This window comes from Colias eurytheme, chromosome 24, assembly GCF_061535395.1.
Source record: "Colias eurytheme isolate Ceu_HAF_F1 chromosome 24, ilColEury1 Martin Lab GWU primary, whole genome shotgun sequence".
Classification (NCBI taxonomy): Eukaryota; Metazoa; Arthropoda; class Insecta; order Lepidoptera; family Pieridae; genus Colias; species Colias eurytheme.
The window spans coordinates 4,744,101-4,771,474 of record NC_143003.1 but is presented as its reverse complement, the minus strand read 5'-3'; the positions used below and the strand labels follow the sequence as shown (position 1 = coordinate 4,771,474).

Below are 27,374 nucleotides of genomic sequence, written 5' to 3'. Positions count from 1 at the left end.
TTTGTAAGATATTAATTACACAAACTGACAATTTTAATTGTGTACTCTACAGCGAGAAGAGAAAAAACAACATTAAATTATAAAGAGAACAAAGGCAAAAATAAATGTATATAATATAAATAATAATTTTTAATAACTAGGACTACATAATAAACATTGATTAGATTCAGAATTATAAATGGAAAGATTCAATATTTTATAGACTGACAGTGTATTTTTAATGATTAGAAATACACATGCGGCAAATATATCCTCTTTATATTTACCTAAAAAGGATAGTATAAAATTAAATAAAGATCGTCCGTTGGGATGTGAGATAGTGTTGGAATTCCCTGGATATTATTTAGACGTAACTGTTATCTCCATTTGGAACCTCCATCAATATTTTGTTACGACATCTGTCTAATGTCTACTATCAACTATCAAGTACAACAATTATCGTGAATTTTTTGTTTATCTGTAGAGCTGTCTTTGGGTATATCAACAACTATAATGGGAATTTTTAATAATGAATTGTGGTGTAAAAGATGACGTGGTTTTGTAAAACAGAACTGAAGTTTATTGCATTATAAATTATGAATAAAATATTTCGCAACATCTAATAAAAACAAATATTTAACTTTAATTACTAGACAAGAATTGTGTCAGTCCCAAAATATAACTTTCACAGTTGTTGTTGACTTCATAAAAATTAGGTCTGTTTGCGTTCATAAAATTTTTAAGCTCACACATTTTTCTTCGGCTTTAATAACGGCACGTTTATATGGTCTAGTTTTAAACAAAGGATTTTATTAAAAAGCTCGCTCGCATTGTTTAAATTTTTCTTTTTTCGGGCCAGTTGGAGTGCATTACGTTTTAATCATCAGAAAGTAGGATTAAAAGGAATAAGCGTGGGTTTAATCGATTTGGCCTGTTTAAGTTACTCGCCTGTTTTTTGGGAAATGGAGCTTACAAGGAGTGTTATGGATAGTTCGTTATTTTTATACTAAGTATTGGATTGAAAGTAAACGGCCTATAAAGGGTTCGGTGGCTCGTATTATTCCACGTGTAATGGAAGTAAGGAAAAATAGGACACTTGGGAAATTTTAGGACGCTCGTCTGCTCAAGAATTGTATATGTAGGTATTTTGTGGAGATTATATGAATTTAGCAACTGAAGTCTGAACATATAGTTACTGTGTATTCTGTTATTTCTGACTCAACAAGTGGATCTTCCTGCATTGGTATGATATCCGCATAGATATAAATTGCTGTCAATTAAATGAGCACTAGCCATTCTCATCTTCTCGATTCCAACTATGAACAAATTAAATATTTTAACTCGATTCACTTACCACAAGTTGTCTACAGGTAGCCAAAATGTTGAGTTTACAAAATGGCAAACTAAGCATGCATTAAAGTTATTTATAAAGCAGGACATCAAAGGGTTGATGGTATGTCGGGTCGGGCCTGCTTAATTACTGTGTCGAATATTCAAAAGGATATTTTAGACTTGGGAGTTTCGGATTCCGTGAAATTTCGCACAAATTGTACCTACGCGAAATTTTGTTTGATTAACCTGAGGCTATAAGTTAGACTAGACTTAATCTTTAATTACGTTGACGGGATAAAACGATCGGTAAATATGAGTAGATTGGCCAGTTCGTGTTCTGGTCGAAATATGCTGTAATATTCTTATAGAAAGTATTCTTAGGAATAAAGGAAATATGTATATTCAAAAATGGTTGTGTAATGTTATGATCACGGTTTGACGGTTTGGCGAGCATTCCTGTTATGTAACAGTTTATTAATTAAAAAAATAAATATGAGACGATTGATGTAGTTTTTTATATAAAAGTTAGTGTGGTCAGTGGTGTGAAATACTTGAAAGATATTGTCTGACAATACATTTTGGTACCAACTATCTAATAAAGATAAATAGGTAGTTTTCGTTTTTAGATAATTAATTGAGGAAGTGAAGTTTTGTGTTCAATCTGTTTATTCCCTGTATTCGAGGAATTTGTTTGTAAACTATTGTTTCCTATTTTTGATATTCTCGGAAAGCTCGGCAAATGTCGAAATAGATTAGTTACGTGGATTAATCCATTTCATGGAATCTATTTGAAATTAAATTATTTGGAGAATTAATATGCATTTTGTATTTTAAAGGAAGCAGAATTATGTAAGTAAAAGTTCTATATTTGACGTCCCATTTGTGTATGAATATTCACCGTAGGTACAGTGAAATTAGTCTCGAGAAATTTTTGCATATGTAGTGGTGTGTATATTACTCAGATCTTAGAGCGCGTTTCCATTATATCGTTCTAGCCTATACAAAAATGTTTCGATATCCTAACATTACTATTTAATTTTATACTTATCCCTAGCAATACTCTGATTTATGTTTTAAAGAAAATGGTTTTGACTTTATAAAAAAAATAATATATCATTCAATTTTAAGTCCTTGAGCCAATGACAAGGCGAATACCGTGAAACAATAAAATATCTTGTTCATAATAATTTGTTTCGTAATTAATATTTGACCATAATAATTACGAAACAAAACAAATAAATAAATCGTCACTTGATAGTGGAAAGTGGAAACACGCACAAAGCCAGAATAAACCAGTTTACGCTGTCCGCAGGTGCCTCGTGCAGTCCGGCGTCAGTCGCTTGGTACCGTAAGGGCCGGCGCCCACTGCCGGCACGGCACGGCATGGCACGGCAGAGCATCCCGCGGCGTGCAATGGCATCCCGCGGCATGCCGTGGCATCCTGCTAAAAGCCCCACTAATGCTGCATAAGTTTCAACCTTATTTCAACTAGCTAGCAATCATAATTCCTCGACCCCAAAGCAAGACACGTCATGCCGCCGCATCCTGCGGCGTGCCGCGTCATGCTGCAGCATCCTGCGATACGTCGCGGCATCGTGGCATCGAAATAAAGTAACTTGAATTCTAAACTGATTGAAATAAGATTCAAAATAACTTCATTAGTAATAAAATCCTCTGCCCTGCCATGCCACGCCGTGCCGGCAGTGGGCGCCGGCCCTTAGAACATAAAGCACACATTTCATTCGAAAATTATAATTATTACGTAGTTTAATTGTTAAATTTTGTATTTGTTGATAGTTTTTATTGTTTGTTATTGTTTGTTATTAAAGTGAAACTTTTATTACATCGTCTCAGACTTTTTGGTCTGTGTAGCGCATGTCGCGTGTATCGCGGCTGCCGAGTAGGTATACCTACACAAAGCAGTGTTCGGAACCGTTCGAACAGTTTCTCTTTTACCGTGGTTTACATTTTTGGCCGGAGAACACCTAATTCATACACGTCTTCACTGAAGTAAAAATCGGCACTGCTTTTAATGTTTGGAACTAATAAAATATTAATAATACTAATATTATATACTTGAATAAAAACTAAAAATAAAATGTTGTTTTTTTTTATTTGCTGACCATACACTACTACAAACGCAAAAATTTCTCCAAGCTAATTTACCTGTAGGTACTGTACAATAAAGAAAGTAATACAAATAGTAGAGGTAATGTCTGTATCTATCTACTGAATAATCAGTCTACACGTGGCCTGAGTTAAATATAATCAATTATTGGGTAAATTATTTAAATTGTGTATTCAATCGAACTTCTTGATCAAGTTGTTTCTATGTTCCACCAAGAAACAACATAAAGTGCTAAATGGCCTCTTCAAAAACGTGTATTTACAAATACCACAAAACAGAAGGGTAGATGAATACTGATAAAATAAGGGTGCCTTCCCACCAATAATCTGCGAGGAATGTGTTGGTAAGAATCAATCATATCGCTTCATTTAGTGAAGTTTGAAGCGATACTATTGTTTATTTACAAACACATTCCTCGCTACACATCCTCGCACATTATTGGTGGAAACGCACCCTAAATGCTGAAACATCGCGAATAGACGATGCGAGGATGACGTAAGCATATTCAATTTTCCCGCATGAGTCACGTCGCGTGTTAATTAAACACTATTACTGACGGTTTTTATTTCAATGCTGAATAATTGGTGATTTTGTTCTGCTACTATTGTTTTTGGGTAAAAATTTAGTCGTAGAACTAAGGGAAGTATCATAATTTTGATGTATAGCATTTTATATTCATTAATTATTTATTATTGTAGGTAAAGTCGGTTAACATGATAACAATTAAATCTTGATTTCATGTAATGTAAGATGAAGGTAGAAATAATTTCTATAAAAAATGGGTTAAAAAAATTGGATACAACTCATAATTACTGTAAACACATTAAACTATACTTACTATACTTACACATAACTTTTATTTCTAATTGCGACTAGAATTACATTTAAATTTAATTTATGGTTGTTTAGGGACTTAAAAATAATGTTCAGTATTTAATTTTCATGAAAAGAACTATTAGATATATGAAAAATTCCACTTTAATTATTTTAAGCGCACTCGAAATGCAAAATGAACATAAAGCCGGAATTGCATTAGTTTTAAAATAAATCTTTGGTAAATAAAATATCAGTTTTTTTTATAAATGTAGGTATGTATTTAAGTCCGTCGTGGAAACAAAAAAGTACCAACTTGTACAATTCTTTATCTTCACAAATATATGTATTTCTTCAATTCGTTTCCTCTTCCAGAAAGTTGGAATTTTATTTAGTTTCTGAACATAACAAGTTTTAAAGTTTCAACTGTAAAGTCACTGCAATGTAAAGCGCTTGAGGATTGCTTATCGCCAAAGTAATTCTAGATAAATTTAAGAAAACATGATATAATTTTAAATACATATAATATTAATGCCAATTCATCTGTAAAACATATTTCGTATTCAAATTGATAGAAGAGTTAATTTAAAAAATCTATCACGAGTTAGGATTCGATCCCGCGTCTTTTGCTGTATAATGGCAACGCCTGACATCAAACCACGGCCGTGTTCCTATTAAGCAATCAATTTTTTTAGTTTGTTTTTTAAAAAAAGAAGAAGACTGTTGCAGGTAATATCTACGACAATAAAGAATATAGCTATAACTATAACACAATATTACTATTCGTTCAATGGTTACAATCACAAAAAATACCTATAAATTGTAATTTACGATTGAAAACTTTGCATAAAGTTAAAGTGCGATGAAGCGAATTGTTTGGAAACACACGCTCCGCCAGGTGCGAGCGGCCATCTGCTCACTTGTCTGTCTGCACGTGTAACTTCGGGAATCGGTAAATCTTGCATAAGTGATGTTGAATATGTGTTTTTTGTAGCCTTTGTATTGTAGAGGAATTATAGAGGAAAGTTACGCTGTTGGATTAAGGTAGTAGTAACTATTTAAGTATCAGTAGTGATCTGTGAATTTTATGAATTGTAACTTGTAACACAATATATTTTGCTTATGAACTGTTTGCGAAACTATACATTTATGCTTGAATTGTTTCTTTATTATAAGGTAAAATGCTGCGGTTAAGCTTTTCATTCGGTTTGCGATTTTTTATTTAACAAAAATATAAGACTAATTTTTTCTCTGTGATCAATGTAGATTCAATAGATTAATAGCTGCTTAAGTCTTAGTGTTGACTTACTGGATTGCCGTACAAGATATTTACTTTACCGAAGCGAGCTTGATGAAAAAGAAACAGATAAAAAGAAACAAAATCCTATTTGTAGTTCTAAATGTATTTCGTAGCTTTAACCGTTAAACTAGTGTAATTCCGTCTAAAGCTCCTGTGTTGCACTTTCAGTTCCTAAATGATGGTACAAAGTTTTCTGCACAACCTAAATGTTATGACGGCGACACTATTATGTACTGAAAAGTTTTAAGTACTTCCCACTAGCAGTTCTGAAGATTTCGTACGTTGATAAGAAGTTTATCTATTTAACTTGTATTTTGTTATAAATGGGAAAGTTTGTTTTTCACGTCACATTGGATTATAGAGCCATCGATGGCTTTATTTTTGCATGATGGAGCTGCAGCGTCTGAAAGTTTTAATTTTTATCTTCGAAAAGTATGAATGAGACCCGTATCAAAATAATATGTGTACTGCTTGAAAATTTTTGTCATATGGTCTATTTTATTGACAGTAGGGAAGCGCTTGACCACAATCTTGCCTTATCGTCTTGTCATATGGTCACCAGCTCATATTTCGCTAAAGAATTCACTGAGGTATGAAGCTGGATACGCAATTCAGGTCTTTAATATCCAGCTTTCCCAGCCGGTACCGTTTTATTATATTTTGGTGACACATCTGCAAGTTATGGTTGAAGATATTTATGTGTGACACATGTCGCGCACTATTGCATACTATTACAAATGGAACAGCCCTTTAGTTATTGTTACAAGAAGCATGAATCAAATGATAGCTAAGAAAAAGATGATCGAAATTTTTCCTTAATGAATTCTTCTATTAGGAAGCCTCATTCTATTTGCAGCTTTTCTAATATTATAGCTACCTAAGATCAAGTATTTGATACTTCATAAATATTTTCCCAACGGTCGAGTGGAGCCTTAATTCTTACATAACAAAGACCCTATTAATGGTTGTAACACGGCCCTCTAATGAGTAGGGATTAACATAATATCCTCTGATATGCAGATTCGCTCACGAGACTGTCTTTTTAAGACGTGCTTGTAATAAAGATCGGCTTAATGCAGTTTTTGTTAAAGTTCCGCTAGTGGGGAATGGGGATAAGGAAGCAGCTCTTAGGGTACTTCATACGAAAGGAGTGAGGTAATTGTCTGTTATTGTATGTAGGAACGGTATATTGGCAGGTTTTGGGATTATTTTTTCGGGGTGTTATGACGATGATGCTTCTGTGTTATCGTTTTAATTATTCATTATTAAAGGTCATTTATGTAATTGTTTCGGCTGGTTATCTAGTATGGGTACCTAGATAATCTAGTGGCCACAAAAATATGCCATACCGACCATACTTATACTATTGAACTTCTAGTAAAAGTACTCAAGTATGTACGGTAAAGTGTAAATTATTACGAATTCAATATTAAAGGGAAGTTAAGTAATTTTATTCGTAGAATATAACCGTCGCATTACGCGTTCATTCCGCGATTTCACAACTTACCAAGTTCAAAGTTAAATCAATTCCTTGTAAGTTGTAAGGTTAAAAGTCGGACGTGCGACCAAATAGACCGTGTAATCAGCTAATAGCCCTCAAGTAAATGGATAGGTTTAGGCACCCTGGACGTTTCCAGTCTGCTGCGCGGGTCGTCGGCCCGGATTAGCGATGTACCCTGATTCGTGTGTTTGTTTATCACCTGTATGTTTCGGTTAAGGTGGAGATATGGTTTTTAAATTGCACCTTTTATAGATATGGTTTAGGTACCTATTTGCATATTTAATAGTTATAGGATAGGTTTAGGCACCCTGGATGTTTCCAGTCTGCTGGGCGGGTCGGATTAGCGATGTACTGTGATTCGTGTGTTTGTTTATCATCTGTGTATTTGGGTTAAGGTGGAGATATGGGTAGACAATGGCTAGGTTATGCTTTTAATTGCACCTTTAAAGTATAGGTAGGTTACCTAGATATGGTCAGTATTCTTTACCTATTTGCATAGTTTATAGTTGTAACTTGTAACTATCTCTAGCAGCTCGTTTTTATAGAATTATGAATTATGTAGGCATAAGATAGAATAGATAAGTCTGAAATATGTAGTATATCTCCTTTATGTTTGTTAAAAAAAAACAGCTAATTACAGTAAAACACGAGAATCAAATCTTCTAATCTATTTTACATAAAGATTATGCTTACATCGAGTTTGTAACAGACAAGTCGCGCAACTAATCGCACAACTCCTTTCAACACTTCATTTTACACGTGTTGAAATAAAGATTGATTTCATAGATAACGACGCGGGGGATACGTCCTGCGCCCGCGCCGGCGCCGATAATAAATCACAGTATGCCGCAAGTCGTAAGCGTAAGTGAAACTACGATACGCATTTGGAATGCGAGTAAAAGTGTTCCGAGTAAGGCTGTGGACAGATAGGGCGAATGTGCACGTGGGCTGCGTGCGCGCATCGTATGATCTAGCTTAGGAGTCTTTGTTTGGGTTGTGTGATTTCATAGTAGATACTAAATAGTAAATAGCATTCTGTATTTGGTGTTTGGTCACTAATAAAATTGCCCTGTAATTCCGAAAAATAATTGGTTTTGCTTTCAATTTAATCTTTACCACTTAACCTACCCGTATAGTTTTAATGCTAATCAATAGTAAAAATAATACTAACATATCGTTATTTTCATAACCGAAAATAGATTTTCCAATTTATTTTTACCTACATAGTTAATTAGTCACCATTGGGAAAAGGAAATATAACTATTTATTTTAATAATAACATACAAAACGTTCAATGAATGTTCGTCTACAGTTTTAACTGATAATTTATTGGCTATAAAAAATTAATTGTTCTAACAAGAATGTCGGAAATCTAGTTTAATGGTCGCCTTGTTAAATGTTGCACGTTTTATTGTTTTCAAATAAGTGCCATTTCATATATTATGTAACATACATTCAATTTTATCTTACCAGGGGGAAACATGAGGTTTTAAAGCAGTATTATTTCCGCTGTGCAAAAGGGATGGCGCTAGACGACCTATATAGCTCTGTCATTCTTTCACACTGGAATTATACTGCTTTTAGACAACATGGTAAACCTCCAGGGTCATTAATGGTCAAATCGGCATCGTGCAACATCTGATGATAATCTAAATTAATTATTAACTTATTGTCAATCTTAGGTTTATAGAGATTCGCTTTTAAATGCTGTCTAATTTTAGAATAGTCATTGTTATGACTGTAAATTAGATGCTATAGTCATTTCACATTATTTTACTTCCAACATTATTCTCTCATCTTTAGGTGCTTGAGCATGTAAGTTGTGGGTTTAATATGTACTTATTTAGGTAATACTCTGAAAATAATGGTATAGGTAGGGCACTTGTTTTTCTCGCAAAAACAAGTGCCCTATTTATTGTACTTGAATGAAGTCTGTGAATTTCTTACCTACCTAATAGATTACCTAGATATACTATCATCAGGTGAACTCCGACAATTTGTAGCTTTTCCATCATTAATATGGCAATTGTTACAACTTGAACTGAGTTTTGTAATCTCAAGGATTAAAGTTAGGTATTTCGCTTATCTTGGTAAACTGAGTTTAAACCCGCAGTTAAACTAAGCTAGATAAAGGTTCGGTTTCAACTGTTGGAAACGTTTTAGCTCACAGTTACCACAAAATGCTCACTGCATTTTAAACTTTGTTCACGGTTCGCGAATAAGTGCATTTTTATTTAAATCTAATATATATTATAAGGGCGAAAGTTTGTAAGGATGTATGGATATATGGATGTATGGATGTATGGAATATGGATGTATGGATGTTTGTTACTCTTTCACGTAAAAACTACTGAACCGATTACAATGAAATTTAGCACACATATAGAGGGTAACTTGGATTAACACATAGGATAGTTTTTATCCCGGAAATCCCACGGGAACGGGAACTATGCGGGTTTTCCTTTGCAAACGCGGGCGAAGCCGCGGGCGGAAATCTAGTAAAGTTATAATAATACAGTTTGCAGTTCCAATTGGGTTTTTCTTGTTTATCTTAAAGCTGCATCCTTTAAGCATTTGTATGTTGAATTTTACTACAATGTACGAACACTGTAACTAGACGATGATAAGAATGAATTATGAATATTGCTTATCTTTATTTTGTATCGTAGTTTTTCAGAAGGTACAATAAAATTTATTTTTCCATTGGATTATTATCAGTTATCTCTTATTGATGACGAAAATATATTGTTTACAAAAATAGATTACAAGTTGATTTACATACTTAGTTAAAAATTTTCAATTTTAATATTTATTCTTTTAGTGAATGAAATCCGATTCGATACTTTTATACCTTTTAAAAATTTAATATTTAAACATGAACGCTACTAATAAATAAATATTCATGACAATATACATTAACATACATTTCTCTCGCGAATTTTACGCGGAATTTGGTTGCGATGTTATCTTTTTAGCTATTACAAAATTTGATAGCGTTATTTATTATTTATGACTTTCCCTGGAATTGAGATAAAAACATTCTTCGCTAGCTTCTCATAAGAATTGGGAAATTGACAATATTTCTTATTTTATCCTAATACTGTAAGCCATTAAAAGTTGAATTATATAAATGGAAATTGTCAAAGGAAGTAATGTCTAGCCAAACGAATAAAGAAGATATAGATTTCTAATAGATTCACTTCTATTCGTTACTAGCTGTGCCCCGCGGTTTTACCCGCATTGCTCCGCTCTTATTGGTCTTAGGTTTCTTCGACAAATAGTCCATCTAAACTGAAATAATTTTTAAAATTGAACCTGTAGCCTGTAGTTTCTGAATTAAAACAAACCAACAAACTCTTCAGCTTTATAGAACCTATAAATTACCTAGTTATATAATTTCTAAGTACATATAAATTAAATTTGTAGTATAAATGATGACCGCCTCCTTGGTACAGTGGTTGGCGCTTGAGCGTAGAACCGAGGGGTCCTGGGTTCGATTCCCGGTGGAGACGAAGAAAAAAAAAATGTCTCGGTCTGGCAGGACACAGAAGGCTGATCACCTACTTGTCCCTAAAGAAAATCGATCAGTGAAACAGATGTGTGAATAATGCATCTGCCCCTTACCCCACTACGGGGACACGGGACTTCACTTATACTTTAGTATAAATGAAGTTTAAATACAAGTTTACAATGCACGTGTTGCGGCTTCGTGTTCTACATTTCCGGGAATCCCGTTGGAAATATTTAAACAGATTTAATGTTAAGCCTATACCTAATGTGCTTTTATTATTGCTCTGTTGTTTTCGCTTTTAAATAGATCTATTTATTTTTATTGTGCTTGTAAACACTGGTATTATGGTTGATAATATTTATTAGCTGTTTTAACTGCAGATATAATAGCTAAACTTTTTTTAATTGTATAAAGTTGATGAGATGTTTGTTTCAACTTGTTTATATCAGGAACTACTGATTCGATATAAAAGTAAGCTATTGAGGAAGGAATATATAACACATTTTATAATAATTTGTAAGATGCAGAATATTGATCATGCAGAATATTGATCATCGAATCATCTGTAAATATACAACAGTCAGGTATCTACAGGTGTAATATGCATCTGTCCCATGGTGAAGTTTTATTAAAACTTGCCGCCAATAAGAATATTTTATTCATAAAACTGGTATGTTGCATTCCACTCCACTGCGGGATTTTATATACGAAGGAAAATTTTAAATTGTTGCAAGAACTGTATACCTACCTACTTAATCAATTTATTATATGTATAGAAAAATATATTTAAGAGGTACGTGTTTGGTTACTTTCTATTATATTTTGCAAATAAGTACTTAATATCACAATTCACAGTACTTACCTATTTATGTGATAACAGATAAACCATGGAACGTGTTATTTTCATTAAAATGCTGTTTGATATTAATTTCACGATTGTGGTTATTGTTGACACTTAAATTTTGCAATAATACAGGTGTCCTGACTGCAAAGTTAGCAGGTTCGATATGACGCATAGAGTCAGGTGTTTCCCTGCATAGCAGCCATATTTATTAAAGTGAAACTTATTTTGGCGCGTTGAGAGTAAAATTTCAAGATCGCGTCATGGCAATACCGTCACGACATGGAGTAAGGCGACGATTTTGGTATCTTTGGATCTTGCCAAGGAAGTTTCACTTCTCACACGTGTGCTAGGCTTAGGCACGCACGCTCTTTTTTTATAATTATATAAGTACCTACATATTTGAAAATGCAAGGAAATATGAAAATTCAGTTATAAAAATGAAAAAAAAAACACAATTTCATTTTCTGACTATTGTTCGCAATCAAACTATCTAGTAGTACGTAGGTATAATATATTTTAAATTAAAACGTACGTTATGCCTATATCATATATTATCCTGTTTAAAAAAAAGCAATAAAATATGAAGAAAGTAAGTACATAATTTATTCATTAAACATAAAATATAAAACGAATATTCAAGTTATAAGATCTTTTCGATGTCACAAGAACGGCAGTCGAATTATTTCAATACTAGCTTCCGCCTGCGACTCCGTCCGCGCGGATGTCGGTCTTCGCGTTGATGGTTTATTTCTCCATTTTGAGTAACTCTGACAATGACATCTTATAAATATCTATTGGACCCAAATACGGCTAGGCCTATAATAATACGCAACGTGTTCGCGGTTCTACAGAACAACGTCTATGGATAAAACTGAAAAATTAAGATTAATTTTTTTTCTTCGTATTTTTTCAGGATAAAAAGTATCCTATTTTACGCCCAGGATAATAAGGTATAATTATACCAAGTTTCATCGAAATCGAACCGGTAGTTTTCACGTGATGTCTTCACATACAGACAGACAGACAGACAGACAGACAGACAGACAAAAATTTTTTTAATCACACATTTGGGTTTGGTATCGATCCAGTAACACCCCCTGCTATTTATTTTTTCAATATTTTCAATGTACAGAAATGACCCTTCTACAGATTTATTATATGTATAGAATAGATAGTTTGAATCCGAAAAGTTCAAACATACTTTATAGCATTACGTATTCTATTTCCTCACATTTCGAGGAAACTATAAAAATTGTCGAACGCTCGTTGCGTTCTAAATTTCTTCGTATGTTTGTTTTGCTGTAGAAGTTTTGTATGGTATTGCTTTTAGATAGGTACTTATTTGCACCCATAAAGTATTGGAATACAGAGTTAAATAGGTATATACGTAGTTAGTATTTAGTAATCTGTGCCACAGAATAATAACTAGTTACTAGCGTCTGTGGTTAAATGTTTACATGATTTGTTATTTTTAATTGGAAAAAGTTATTGAACGATTTAATTAGTACCTAGGTAGTCTACTAATATAATAAACAGACTATAAAAAGTAAAAATACTATAGGTACTTAATTAAATAGGAGTAAACTTAGATTTATTCAAAAATGTTTAAAATACACGAAAATGTGTTTTATAAATAGAAAAACAACTCAATTACAACGTTTCATATTCAAATAATATATCTGATATATTAAGATGGCTCCATCTATATTTAGAAGAGATATATTACTTTTGTGTATTATATTAACTTCTATTTAAATAAGACTGATTTAATTAGAAGTTAGAACTGAGAACGCCATTTATAATAAACTAGCTTTCCGCCCGCGGCTTCGCCCGCGTTTTCAAAGAAAAACCCGATCCCGTAGATTTCCGGAGGATTTCCGGGATAAAACCTATCCTATGTCCTTTCTCGGGTATCAAAATATCTCTATACCAAATTTCATGCAAATTGGTTCAGTAGTTAAGGCGTGATTGAGTAACAGACAGACAGACAGAGTTACTTTCGCATTTATAATATTAGTATGGATAAGGTTTAGTTAAAGGAAAAACAATGAAAAACACAGCACACTTTACAAGTACATACTGTTCCAATTTACTGCACAATTGATCTAGGGTGGGGGGAGGGGGAGGGAATCACTATGTAGGATGGTATTAATTGAAATTTGCTTTAAAGAAAACCCACTGAAAATACGTTGTTTGTTACAGTTTAAAGATTCCGTGTTTTAAGAGGTATTTGAATGATTTTGTAATAAATTGGTTTTATATTGAAACGAGTATCTTGGTAATTGTGTACTGAAAGTTGAAACAGATAGATGTTTCTCGAACTATTGCTTTGCTATCTTGTTTGTTTTCGATTTATACCTAGTTCTGCTATTTATACTCGACTGTTTATTTATATTTCCATCATAAGCGTGAAATTGAACTATTCCTTAAACGTAAATATTTTTATACAAAATATTCATAATTCATAATTCATAATTCTTTATTTACGTTAAACATGGTATTTTTAGATGTTACATTTTTACTTATAGTAGGTACAACATGTTTAGCCGTCATTAAAAAACAGCATGCAAATTTTATAATTGTATATAAAACAATGGGTCCAATTAAATTATCAAATGTTAATTACAAAATTATTACTTATATCATATAAATAAGCTTGTCAATTATAATTTTATTTCTCGTCATCAAAAAATTCTTTAATACTGTAGAAGGACCGATTAGTTAGCCATTCTCCTAGTGCTTTTTTACATAATTTGCCATTATTATTTTTAAATTTATTAGGTACGTGATTATAAATTTTAATACACATAAAAATACAATTTTTGTTATACAACTTTAGTCGAGGATTTTCATCTAAAATAAGTTTATTAGGATCCCTACGACTACGATCATTTACATAAGAAGCCTTTTTGAAAAGATGCAGATTTTTTGATACAAACACACAAACATCGTAAATGTAGAGTGACGGAAGCGGCAATAGACCAAGTTTTTTAAACATTGGTCTACAGGATTCATCGGGAGCTCTGCTACATATGGCTCTTATGCATTTCTTCTGTGCAATAAACACCTTTTGTACATCCGTGCTATTACCCCAAAAAATAAGTCCATAATGAAGTACTGATTCTACACAGGCGTGGTAAAATGTAACAGCCGTGTTTATATTTGTGACAATTTTAATTTTTCTAAGGGCGTAAACATTGCTTTATATATTGCTATAGTGTAGTATTTTATCTCATTTTTAAAATACAGAATAAATTATACGCGTAGCAAAATTATTAACAAACAAAAAGTGGATGAAAAGGACTTTACCCTTTTTCAGTCTGCATTAAATAAAATAAAATGCGAAATGCACTAAAACTGTAAAGTTATTAAGGCTGACCTGGATAACGACATTTTCATTATGATCATCCAACAAAAGTTACTGCGCTTTTAGGTTAAAAACTGCACCTAGTTTTGCGTGCCTAGTTGGTACTTACTTACCTTTTGACTTTGCACTAATAATCATTTAATTTTATTTACATAAATATTTCGTAAAAAATAAGAAAATACTTAATTTTGTATAATTTACTTACGACAGCTTTTATTAATATTAATATAATTTTATTAATATTAATATAATATAAATTAAATTATAAGTTAACGATTTTTTGGAACGATTATTTTGATTAATAAGTTCCAAGTAACTATTTGATATAAATTATTTAAATAAAGTAAACAATTGAGATACTAGCGGCATCTGAAGTTTGTTACTGGCATTGAGCGCGCGCGCAAGATAACGCGTATGTTTTGTTAGTTTCACTTGTTATTACTAGATGGCGCTTTTATAAATTAACAAATATTTTTGTTTTACTGAAATTTTGTAAACATTGAATTATTTTGTTTAACTTGAAGGTAAATTTATCACTTAATATGCTTCTAAGTATTTAAAATGTCAAAAATTAGTATGTATCTAAGTTAAAAGAAGTCCAGATTGTTGTGTTAGTTTTTGAGTTTATCGTAAACTCGTAGGGCGTAGGCCGTAGGCAGACAGCGGCAAAATATTTTTTTTTATTATATGTACTGAAATGCGTATTTATTACAGTTCGTATTCTTACAAAATAACATCTATCAGGTTTATATTTTCTCGATATGACGGAATTGAACCTGCACCTCTTGATATGAAGTCATAATTATTAGATAAATAAACCATTTTCTGTGTTAAAGTTTTTATGCAACATCCAGTTTAAAATTATTTCCGCATTGCAGTATTGTTCTTAGAGAAGTACGAATAGTATCAAGTAGTTTTGTTAGCGAGATGCAATGAACCTGTCTTGTGTGATGATAAATGTACTGAGTAAAGTACTTTTGAACAATGAAATAAAAGCAGTAAGAATAACAGCTGTAAAATTTCCAAGTAGCTAGGTTATTTTAAATTTTCCATTGGGTTAATTTTTATGAAATATTTTTATAACATACGATCGAATATAGCAAAGTAAATATATTTCTATAGCACTTCTATATGTTTTGTGGATGTCCACTATCTTTTATTAAAGTTCTGTTTATTATTACTAATGAGGTATCTCATGTATAGGTATATCTAATATTGGTAATAATCAAGTTAAGAGAAAATTATATCAAAACATTCCTTAATATGTATAAAAGATTGCAAGATCTAATGAATAACTGGCATATAAAATGCTTCTAAGTAGAATAACTATTTCGTGGCAAAATAAAAAAAATCAACTCGCAAAGCGATTAAGACCTCCATTTAGCTCATAAAGCCTCGGTTTTAATCAATTTATGATTCTATTAACGTTGGTAAGGAAATTAACGCGGCCATAATAACCGAGCTATCGTAGAAGTATTATAATCGTAAATTATTTTATACTAGCTGTATCGCGCGGTATCACCCGCATTGCTCCGCTCCTGTTGATCTTAGCGTGATGATATATACCTAGCCTATAACCTTCCTCGATAAATGGCCTATCTAACACCGAAAGATTTTTTTCAAGTCGGACCAGTCGTTGCTGAGATAAGCGCGTTCAAACAAACTCTTCAGTTTTAGCTCATTTAGGATATTAGAATACTATTATTTAATTAATTCTTTACTGATATTTAGTGTAACCTATTCGAATATCTACATGTGTATAAAATTTTCGTGTTTGTGACCATAGTCATCCGAAAAGGCTTGATCGATTTTATGCAATTTCTTATGTAGGCTCGGTAGCTCTGACTATTCGTGAACTTTTTATATCCCTACGTAGAGCTACATTTGTCAAGTCAGATAGAAGAAGATAGATATAAATACTTAAATATGTACCCAATATAATACAAACGCAATAGTGTTTCAAGTTTCAACAACTCCTATAATTTAGTGCATAGCATCCAGATTCCAGAATACAGTTTTTGGTAAAACGGACGTTTCCAATACCGCTGCTAAGTGTTACGAGTTGAACAAATTAAGCTCCATATGTCAGTATGGAGTGGCAGTAAGCCACAATTGGTTGCGAAAAGCGTATCGATATTTACGACTAGGAATTAACATTATGTATGATACGTTTATAAGTATGACTTTTATCGTTATTTTTCTTATAACTTAAGATTTGAAATCATTTAAGGTGAATTCATAACTTGATGAAATTGACAATTGGAAAAAATAAATGACTATCTAATTTTGACGAGATTTTTTTCATATATGTTTTTTTTCACATAATTGTCATTTTAGCTGATTGTTAGGTTAGGTTAGATCCAGACGTTGTTGAAACTCGGTATAAATCTAATATTTATATGAATAATGCTAGCAGCATATACTCATGTAATAGTCTCTACGCAGAGCAAGCATCACTAATATAAACTTATTTTGAAACACAAACACTCAACCAGGAAGGGGGATGGTGTTTTTCTCTTTGCGCCTAGTTTATGGATCAATCGAGTGTTTGTTTACCGCCTGTTAACGAGTAATGGTCTGAAAAACGGAAAAATCGCAACACAGCAGAGCAAATTGTTTGTGCCCTGATTGGTGTTTGTGTATTGGTAGTTTTTGTAAACTCTAATTAGTTTGTTTTAGAGCCCCGTGTCATTTTGTAGGAGATAGTTCGTCTGTTTTAATGATCGATTTTTTTGCCAGACAGAAATTTTTTTTAGTACTACGAATATGTATCTGTACTAATATTATAAAGCTGAAGAGTTTGTTTGATTGAACAGTCAGTTTGTCAGGAACTGCGGGTCCGATTTTTAAAGAAATATATCAGTGTTAGATAGTCCATTTATCGAGGGCGGCTATAGGCTACATCATCACGCTAAGACCAATAGGTGCGGAGTAAAAAAAAATTTTTCAAATCGGACCAGTAGTTCCCGAGATTAGCGCGTTCAAACAAACAAACGTTCAGCTGTATAATATTGATATATACCTAGTATAGATTTTTGAAAAGGTCGTGTCTCGTGTACCCAATAGGTGTCTGACATCAAATTAATTATGCAAATGGTAATAATTTGTTTGTATTCATTATTATTGTTAATGTTATTAAAGTGATCCAATTAGCCACTAGTGGCCACTAACATAATTACCTCACTGTAATGAGCGTGATTAAATAATTTTATATTATTATGTAACATTTTATAGCAAATTGTTCCGTATTTGCAAGTGGAAATGAAATACATATTTTATAAATACTTACAGTAAGTGTTTTCGTACTGAGCTTTTGATTGCTACCAACATAATTATTTGTGAGATATAGTTGTACCATTTTGTGTATCTTCATATAGCTAAGAGCACTTATTTTTACATAAATTTAGAAGCACAGCTGTACCCATATTTGTAGTTTGAGTAGGTATATGAAATATTGAAATTGTAAAGATAACATTTAGCTGTTTACCTTAAGATTCAATTAAATATGTAATCTGCAAATGATGATTCAGATTTAAGTAGTTACAATTTTTATTATAAACTACATAATATGAGGAAATTGAACCTTAAATTCGATTTGAAATTACGAACCGTAGTACCTAGGTACTAAAATGAATCTATTTCGCATAATATGTTTAAAATATTCAATAATAATATCGTATTAAAATAGTCCTTTGTAGAATTAAAACAATGAAAGCTCAGCTATTCGTATGCCAAGTTTTTCATGTAAATCGCATAACAATTGAACATTACAAAAACATACAGTGTTGCCTGGCGGCATATTTTCGCAGAACATCCAATAAAAGAGAACAATATATTTTATTTATTTCTCCGCATTAACATAGCTCCCATATTCGCGACTTCATAGCTCAGTAGTTTATGAACAAAATATTCCGAATACTCGTGCCGAATAAGCAATTTCATCTAGAGCTATTCTCATGGAATGATTTATTGTTTCAGATGCCAACAATGTAGCCTCTGCGAGTTTTACATTCAGTGAAAAGTGAATTCTATCGACGAACAATCCGACAGCACTATTTTGAAAAGTTCGACGCGTCGCAATGCAAAATGCGCGCGCGTGATTGGTTCGAGCGTTCGGCGTATCAGTGATTAGTGATGTGCGGTGCAGATAGTGGTTATCGATAGTGGTTAAAATGGCGACGATGGATTTGACTAACGAGGTGGTGCGGTTGCGCGCCGAACTCGAGAAGGTCTCGACGGAGCGGGACATGCTTCTGTGCGAGGTGTCGAATCTGCGGAGGGAATTGGAATTGAGCGAGTTGAAACACTTACAAGATGACGGGTGAGTTGTATTTTTTATCAGGTTTCTGTATATTCAAAACGTAACTATAATAAAGCGTATGAAGTACGTACGTATGATATTCTAAAAGAAACGAGTAAAAATTACGTATTTCGCTGAAATTGTATTAAAACAAAGCAGGAAATCACCGATATTATACTTCTAAGATCTACAAGAACATTATAATTCAATGATATTAATATGATACAAAATTAATCAACCTACACAGCACTTAGTTAATAAACACGCTCCCTTAAAGGGGGGTTCATTACGCCACCCATATAAGTGTAGTATTTAAAGCACTCGCGTCCCAAAAACCGTCTGTTTTCAAACTGTCACATGTATAGGCACATATAAAAATACTTCCGTACAAACAAAGGGACGTCTTCGTCCTTTGAAAGCCTCCGTGCGTCGGATCCTCGCTCGCTATGTTTTGATTGTGGTTCAAGACTGTTCTCATTTATTGGGCTGGGCGTTTTCGGGTTTCGTAGCTTTATACTTTATATTATTGGGCGTTTAAATGTGCTCATGTTAGAGTGATATGTCCCTATTTCATCAATATTACATTGTATTATTATCTGATGCCTTTCAGTGAGTATTCCGCATGTACATCCTGATCGTGCATAATAGGCATGACGACAGTATCCATAAATGTTCGAATTAGTGTCTTTAAGGGAAAATGTATAATATATAAATTAAAAATAGTGACTTAGAAATATTAAAAACATTAAGATTAATGAGATTATCAATAAAATAAAACATTGAAATTCTGCAGTCGGCCATTTTGACTGAAACACATGTGACGTCACGTCTACGTAAACAACTTCGCGTCATTTTCACGTTCGGTGTATTTTGTTGTTATGAATATGTTGAGAATGCGCATTTTTATTTATTTTCTATTTTTTCACGTATGCTTTATCGACTCAGAACAGAAATATAATTGCGAATTCACGAATATGTGGTTCGGGTTTCTCTGCGTCAAATTTATACAATCATTTCATATTATTTTCTCACTTTAAACAATTACTAACACTTTTTTGGGTATTATTTTTATGTAGATTCACATTGCAATACTGCACACCACTTATTAACTTTGAAATTAGATTCTATAACACTTAATAATTAAATATTTGTTTAATTCTACTTCGCTATGCATACAGAAGTCTGATAATTACGGATTTACGTAAGAGTGACGTCACGCCTACGCCATGACACCTGTGAGCTGTTTTAGCACAGTTAATAAATATTTTTTTGAAAAATGGCTTTTATCTTCGTTGAATTTAAGTATATTAGCGAAATATAGGGTTTTTCTTGTTTAATAAACGTATACACACATTATGGAAGAGGTTTTGAAAATCTTTCGTCATGCCTATTCCAAACTTCACTGTTTTCAGTAGTAACATGCTCCGTTTTAAGTTCTGCATGCGAGTTGCCTGATCAAGTAAGATAATATTTTTGCCATATCTTCCAATATGATATTTAAAACATACACAAATAAATTCTGCGTTTGAGGACAACGCTTACCATATTCACATACAAATATTTGAAACAATAACTATCTCACTAATATTAAAAACGTGAAATTTTTGAGAATGGATGGATGTTTGTTCCTCTTTCACGAGAAAATTACTGAGCGGATTCTGATCATTAGTACTAGGCAGTTGTAGCCTATGTACGAGAAGAAAACATAACATATAGAGATCATTTAAAGGGGTGGTTCATAAAAAGTTTGAACCGCTCTCGCTTATCAAACAAACCGTTTCGTATTCTGCCTATTACGCTATTGTTCGTCCCGTCTATGGTGACGTCAGGTCCTTTCTGTGGAGCCTCTTCAGAGTTTGTACGCGAGTGTTGTGACGGAACGTCTTTGAATAAATGCTATTCAATTCGATATTATATTTGTGAGTTAGGACAATGTTTGTACGGAATTTGATTTGGCATTACAGCTTGTAGCCATTTTTTCTACAGAAATGGGGTAGGATTTGGGGTGCTTTTATCAGGCAGGCAAGCACTATGCTAATTTATAGATAACTTTTATCAGTTTCATTTAGTTTTTTATTCAATTCAGTCATTTGCTTCTTGAGGTGAATTTTATTATTACGTTAAAATTCCTTCTCTATACTTAATATTCGTATCCTTGTATCCTATTTATCTGTTTAAAAAGCCCTTTCTAAACTTGAAAGTCAACGAAGTAACATATAATATTTTGAAAATACCACATTCCAGCTTCAGTGAAAAGATAAAGTTCAGAATTTCTCGAATACCAAGTCTATAACCGCGTCATTTATATACAAGTAAAATAAAACTATACTTCCGTAGCAAACCCGTATTTTTCGACGTTTAATGAGCACTTTTCGTCCTGAATGCCATGGACTCACTTGACACGGGCGGGGTGTAACGACGCTTATTATATTTTGGTACCTACATGTAGAAATGTAGGATTTCATATTAATTTCTAGGGATATAACAGTGCACGCAGTTTGCGCATTTTGTAGAATTATTAAAATGAATATAAAATGAATATTGTTAAATTGTCACTCTATAATTATAAAACACTGGGATAAGGGTACGTACCTATTTAGGAACGTTAAGATAAGTCCAATGCTTATAATATCTATTTCCTGCTGATATTATAAACGCAATTTTTTTTTTTAATTTATGGATATGTGTTTTTTACTCTTTCACGCGAAAATCACGGAATTTTGATGGGTCTTTGCCGTGATGTGGACCAGAATAATACTGTATACCTATTACTTGCTATGTCCGCGGATGGAACCGCGCGGCACAGCTAGTTATTAGTTTAATTTTTCTAATTCATGTAAAATTAATATAGAGAAGACGTAAAAGGTTATATCAAAAAGTGTTCTAATAATTTATTCATGTTTCATAAAGATGAACATTACAATAATATCTATCGTCACAAATTACCAAAGCATAACATATTATGTCGATAAATATTTGCGTTTTATTTCGACGCTTGATAGGGTCGTACATAATTTAAATAAACAAGGTAATATTGGATACCCGTGTCTCGTTTCTTTGTAAATATTTGCCTTCAAGAACCAATCGTTTCAGAGGCAAAACAAGATAAGTTTATTTGTATTACTATAAAAAAAATCCGACAAAAAATAACCAAAAAATACTATTAGGTTATTACTTTTTGGCGCGTTTTTTATTATATTTGGTTGTACCTAGTGTTACTTTCGCAACTAAGACAAATCAATGACATTACACCACCCATATAAAAATACTACAAGCCGTTAAGTTTCTAGGGCGTGCCAAAAATATACATAGTACCTACATACATACCTACACTCGAACCCTTTCTAAGCATAACCCTCCTTCTGTCACAGTCGGGTAATAAAAGAGATGTACCTATTCGTTTGAGACTTGAGTAAAATGAAATTTGAAATAAACAACAGTTTTTGGTTAACAGGCGGAGAGGGAAAGTATTATCGAATAATGGATAAATGAAAGTTTGTGAAATCTATCGGTGTAGTTTTTTGCCACTTTTTTGTTATTTTGAATTATATCTACAGTAAGGTATGTAGAGATTAGTATAAATATGGCTTATGTGCTGAATAGAATTAAACAATAAACAATAATTTTATATTTTACAAAATATTAGGAAACATAGAAATAAAGAACCCTTGCTCCTATACTTGGTTTTCCTAATATTTTAAGCAGTCCGCCCCAGCTTCGCCCGTGGTACATGTTTACGTTTTCTCTCATATGAACCATCCTCATATTTCAAGGAATATTATAAAAAAATAATTAACGAAATCGGCTCAGCCATTCTCGAGTTTTGCGCTTACCAACATATTTAGCTATTCATTTTTATTATATAGAAGATATTTGCACGATTCATTTACGACAAAAATGTTATAACTTATTAGTTATTAGCATTAATATATATATGTACATACCGTCTACGTAACCACATTCAGCAAATACAGTTAATTTGAATAATACCGTAAATATGCTATCGAATTTACAGTAAATACTAGGAACAATATAATTTATTAAACGAGGAATCCATAAATAAACAAGTTCGTTATGCCAACATAAAACTGGTGTTTGCAGATTTATTAGTATTGTTTTGATTTTATTATTATCATAGAGGGAATAACATCGACTAATTCAAATCATATAGGCATTACGTTTTATCTATGATATATGATAACCGTATCGTCAAAAAGAGAAAAGCATTTTTGATACTTTCACAAAATTTGCCAAAATTACGTAAAAATAAGTACCTACATAAATCACAGAATAGAATTTAATCTCTCCAAAACGTAACTTTAATTCCGCCACGCATTATTAAAGCCACAATCAGAATTACCTCCAACGTTATTTAGAAAAGGGTAACATTATGTATTTATGTGCTAAATCCGGTTTTCACCGGATCCGAGCGTACAACCTTGGAAGGCTGTCTATTTTAATCGGCATTTTATCGCCTGTAAAGGGTAGCGTTGAAAGCTATAGTTTAATTTGGTATTTCAGTATCGATCGATTTGTTATAAATGTTACATTATAAATGTTGAGACAATACGTGAAGTAAGTAAGTACTGTTTTTATGAACCTTGATCACCTGATATCTGGAAATTGGCCCATTGACCAAGCTAGCTGGTAGGCGTACGGTGGTAGCACATACCTACTAACACTAAGCAATCGTCCACATTTCATCCGTCAGAAAATAGGTGAGGACTGGCGGCCCTGGGATCTTGTACTAATGTGTTTAGGATATGAAAAGGTACAATGATGCAATTTTTAATGGGTATATTAATCTAGATTAAAGAACGGGTGAAATTAAATCTACATGTTAATTGCTGTTTAATATTATATGTATATGCATAATGATCAATAATTATAGATCGTGTTTATTTATTGGAAGGTAGGTAATAGAACACGTGAATAGATTAAAATTTTAGGCACATTAAATGTTTAGTATTTTTAAATTGATAGTAGTTAAGGGTCAGATAACAAAATGATATAGAGCGAAAACTTACCATTTTAGAAAGTTTTCGGAAAATTTGTCATCCACGGTATTATAGTCAGAGTAATTCATGTTTTCATTAAAACGTACGGTAAGTGCCCATTAAAGCCCAGCAAAATAGGCCTAAAAAATTACTAGAGTTGTAAAGCTACTATCAAACACTTAACTTCAGATGACCCGCATGTTTGCTTGTTTCCTCTGCTATAAAAAAGCAGAAAAAACTGCACATGACAACACACACAACATGCAGACGTGTTTCATAACCTCAATCCTTACTAATATTATAACTGAGAATGTCTATTTGCTTGTCTTTCTTTCACGTCGCAATGGAGCAATTTTATGATATGATTTTTGTACGTAGAAATAGCTAGGAAGCTAAAGAGTAATATAGGCTACTTTTTGTCGCGGTAAAACATCTCATTCCGCTGGGTATTTCTCTACACTACGCGGGTGAAACATAATAAATAGAAGCTAGTAAGTCCCATATTAAAAAAAACACATTCCTACATAATATGGTGTTGGTAACAAGTGTTGTATTGTGTTCAATCAATCTTATCGTTTGCTGTACCCTCTTCGGATGTCTCACAATTTTCGATCAATAGAAAGAGCCCTCTTTCCTCGACTTTTGTTGAATTTCATGTGAGATTCAAGCATATACCTACTTTTGAATATTTTCCTGTGATGACTTTATTAAAAACATAAATATATGTCGTTAATAATGGATATATTATGAGAGTGATATTTCGCACTCGACGACATAATTTATGCATTATGAATATTGCGTTTTTGATAAAAATAAATGGGAAAATCAAAATTAAATTTTATATTAATATTCATAATTCTGCATCAAAAAGAGATGGGCTTTTCATGTTTCATGTTTCATATTTATTGTGCATATTTATATTGTTTCATACGTTTGAAAAAAATTGGTATTCAACTATTCAGTGATGTAATATTATTGTTATTTTACTGATTAGAGTAGGTACTAATCGTGGCAAGTATGTCGATCAATATTGAAGTAAACGCGACCGTAATAACAAAGTATGAAATGTATGTTAATTACCCTGAACTGTTTTGTAATAATTATAATTGAATTACATAGCAAGTCTCTTATATTATATTTAACGGTTATAATATTAAAATTATATTTTATATAAAATAATTGGCATTAAATTCCTAACTAGGAAATAGGAATCTGTGTTAAGTTTTGCATAATTAAGTAAAAAAATCACATTTTTATTCGTATTAATATCAAAATTCATATTCACCGCACTTGAGTAGGAGCGGCATTAGATTTCGTTTTTACTTTCATGCTGGATTTTATATACTTACAAACAAAGTAATAAAATGATTTACCTATCATTGTGTCAATCGCCGTGCAATCTTCCGACGTATAAACAATAAACATAACCTCACAAAAATCATTAGATCTTTATTTTCCAGTTTTATACCACAAAAGCAATTGCATAAAACATTCCTACTAACCATAATACGTAAATTTATGTAACGAAGCGCATACAGGTAACTGTTAAAATTAACTGCACTGTATCAAGTACTGATGAGTCGTATCAGATGAAACGTACCTAATGTCTGTTAAATTGAACTTTAGTAATTAATAGTAGTAGAGTATATTAGTCATATAATATATAGGACTAGATTTCCGCCCGCGGCTTCGCTCGCGTTTTCAAAGGAAAACCCGCATAGTTCCCGTTCCCGTGGGATTTCCGGGATAAAACCTATCCTATGTGTTAATGCAAGTTACCCTCTATATGTGTGCTAAATTTCTTTATAATCGGTTCAGTAGTATTTGCGTGAAAGAGTAACAAACACACACACACATCCTCACAAACTTTCGCATTTATAATATTAAGTAGGATATCAATCATACAATACGTATGTATACTACGTAGGTACCTACATACAATGTATAGGATAGTCCATTTCTCATTAGCGTTTATTGTAGTGCTAGTTGTGTCACGCGGTTTTACCAGCACAGCTCTGCTTCTATTGTTCTTAGCGTGACATACGTATTATATTATTATTAGTCTGTGGCGTGATGATATATAGCCTACAGCCTTCCTCAATAAAGGGACTAACACTGAAAGAAGTTTTCAAATCAGAAAAGTAGTTCCGCAGCGATGTAACTTTTAAAACTATGTCTATAAGTGTAGCTCCTTATTTCTTAAAGTCTTCATGTATCATCTCAAACATTCGTAAGATTTTTTGTTATGCATTTTGAGCTAAATTGTAATATGTATATCATTTTTAACTTTTTACCATTATTCATACATTATCTTTTATTCATATTTCATATGAGGATGTGTTAAGGGCTTGGTCTAGTAGTGCAAACAAATGCATCCTGTCATCCATCATGTAAATAATACAAATGAACTAAGGGAAAGTTGCTCCACTTAATTTTTAAAAATTAAATCATTCGTATGTATAATTTAATATTCGTAATAAGTACCAAAAATGACAATTTGAAACAATTTTCGTGAAAATTACACCGGGTGATTTTTTTTTATCAGTACACAAAATTTGCGAATACTTTCTATTGATATCTTCAACTTCATGTTTATATAACTGATCAACTTTTACAAAGAAATTTGGACGAAATATAAAAAAAAATAAGCTTTCCATACAAAATGCATAACTCTATACATTTTTTTCGACCTAAGTTTCTTAGTGAAAGTTGTTCAGTTTAACTAATAAAACGGATAAACAAATTTTGTATATAATAAAAAAAATGTAATGTTTGTGTTAAAAAATTATAAAATAGAAAAATACGCAAATGAAAACAAAAGATATTTATTTCTGACTAGCTTCCGCCCGCGACTCCGTCCGCGCGGATGTCAGTCTTCGCGTCTTCTACAGATTTATTATATTACTAGCGACCCGCCCCGGCTTCGCCCGGGTGCAATGCTGATACTAAATACACTACAGAAAAACTGTGAACGTTGTATATAAAAACAGCGGCTCGCTCCGGCTTCGCACTGGTATAAAATAGATAGCCGGGCGGCCGGCCGGTACCGCTGCAAACGCTACGTCCCGCAATTTTTTAATCTGTAATATCTTCGAAAATATTCACTTAAATCATACGGTGTAAAGGGCCATATAGATCTATATTAAATGAACAATTTATTCAAGGTATTTAATTGGTTAAGGATTAATGCTGTATTGGTTAAAATCGCATCGAAAATTAGCCATTATTTGTCGTAAAAAGTAAATGACAAAAAAAGTTATTGTGGGTTATCCATAAGAGATAGACATATACCATCGCGGACT

General features: G+C 32.5%; 1 protein-coding gene across 1 annotated transcript in view; it reads left to right on the top strand.

Annotated features, from left to right (window-relative positions):
• The window catches only part of siz (Brefeldin-resistant Arf-GEF family protein schizo), a 182,867-nt gene that overhangs the window by 66,843 nt on the left and 88,650 nt on the right, over positions 1-27,374 (top strand). Inside the window, exon 3 of the mRNA XM_090115939.1 lies at positions 18,754-19,096. Within this exon, the coding sequence (XP_089972065.1) occupies positions 18,948-19,096 (149 nt within the window). The 5' untranslated portion in view covers positions 18,754-18,947. The remainder of the gene's footprint in view (positions 1-18,753; positions 19,097-27,374) is intronic.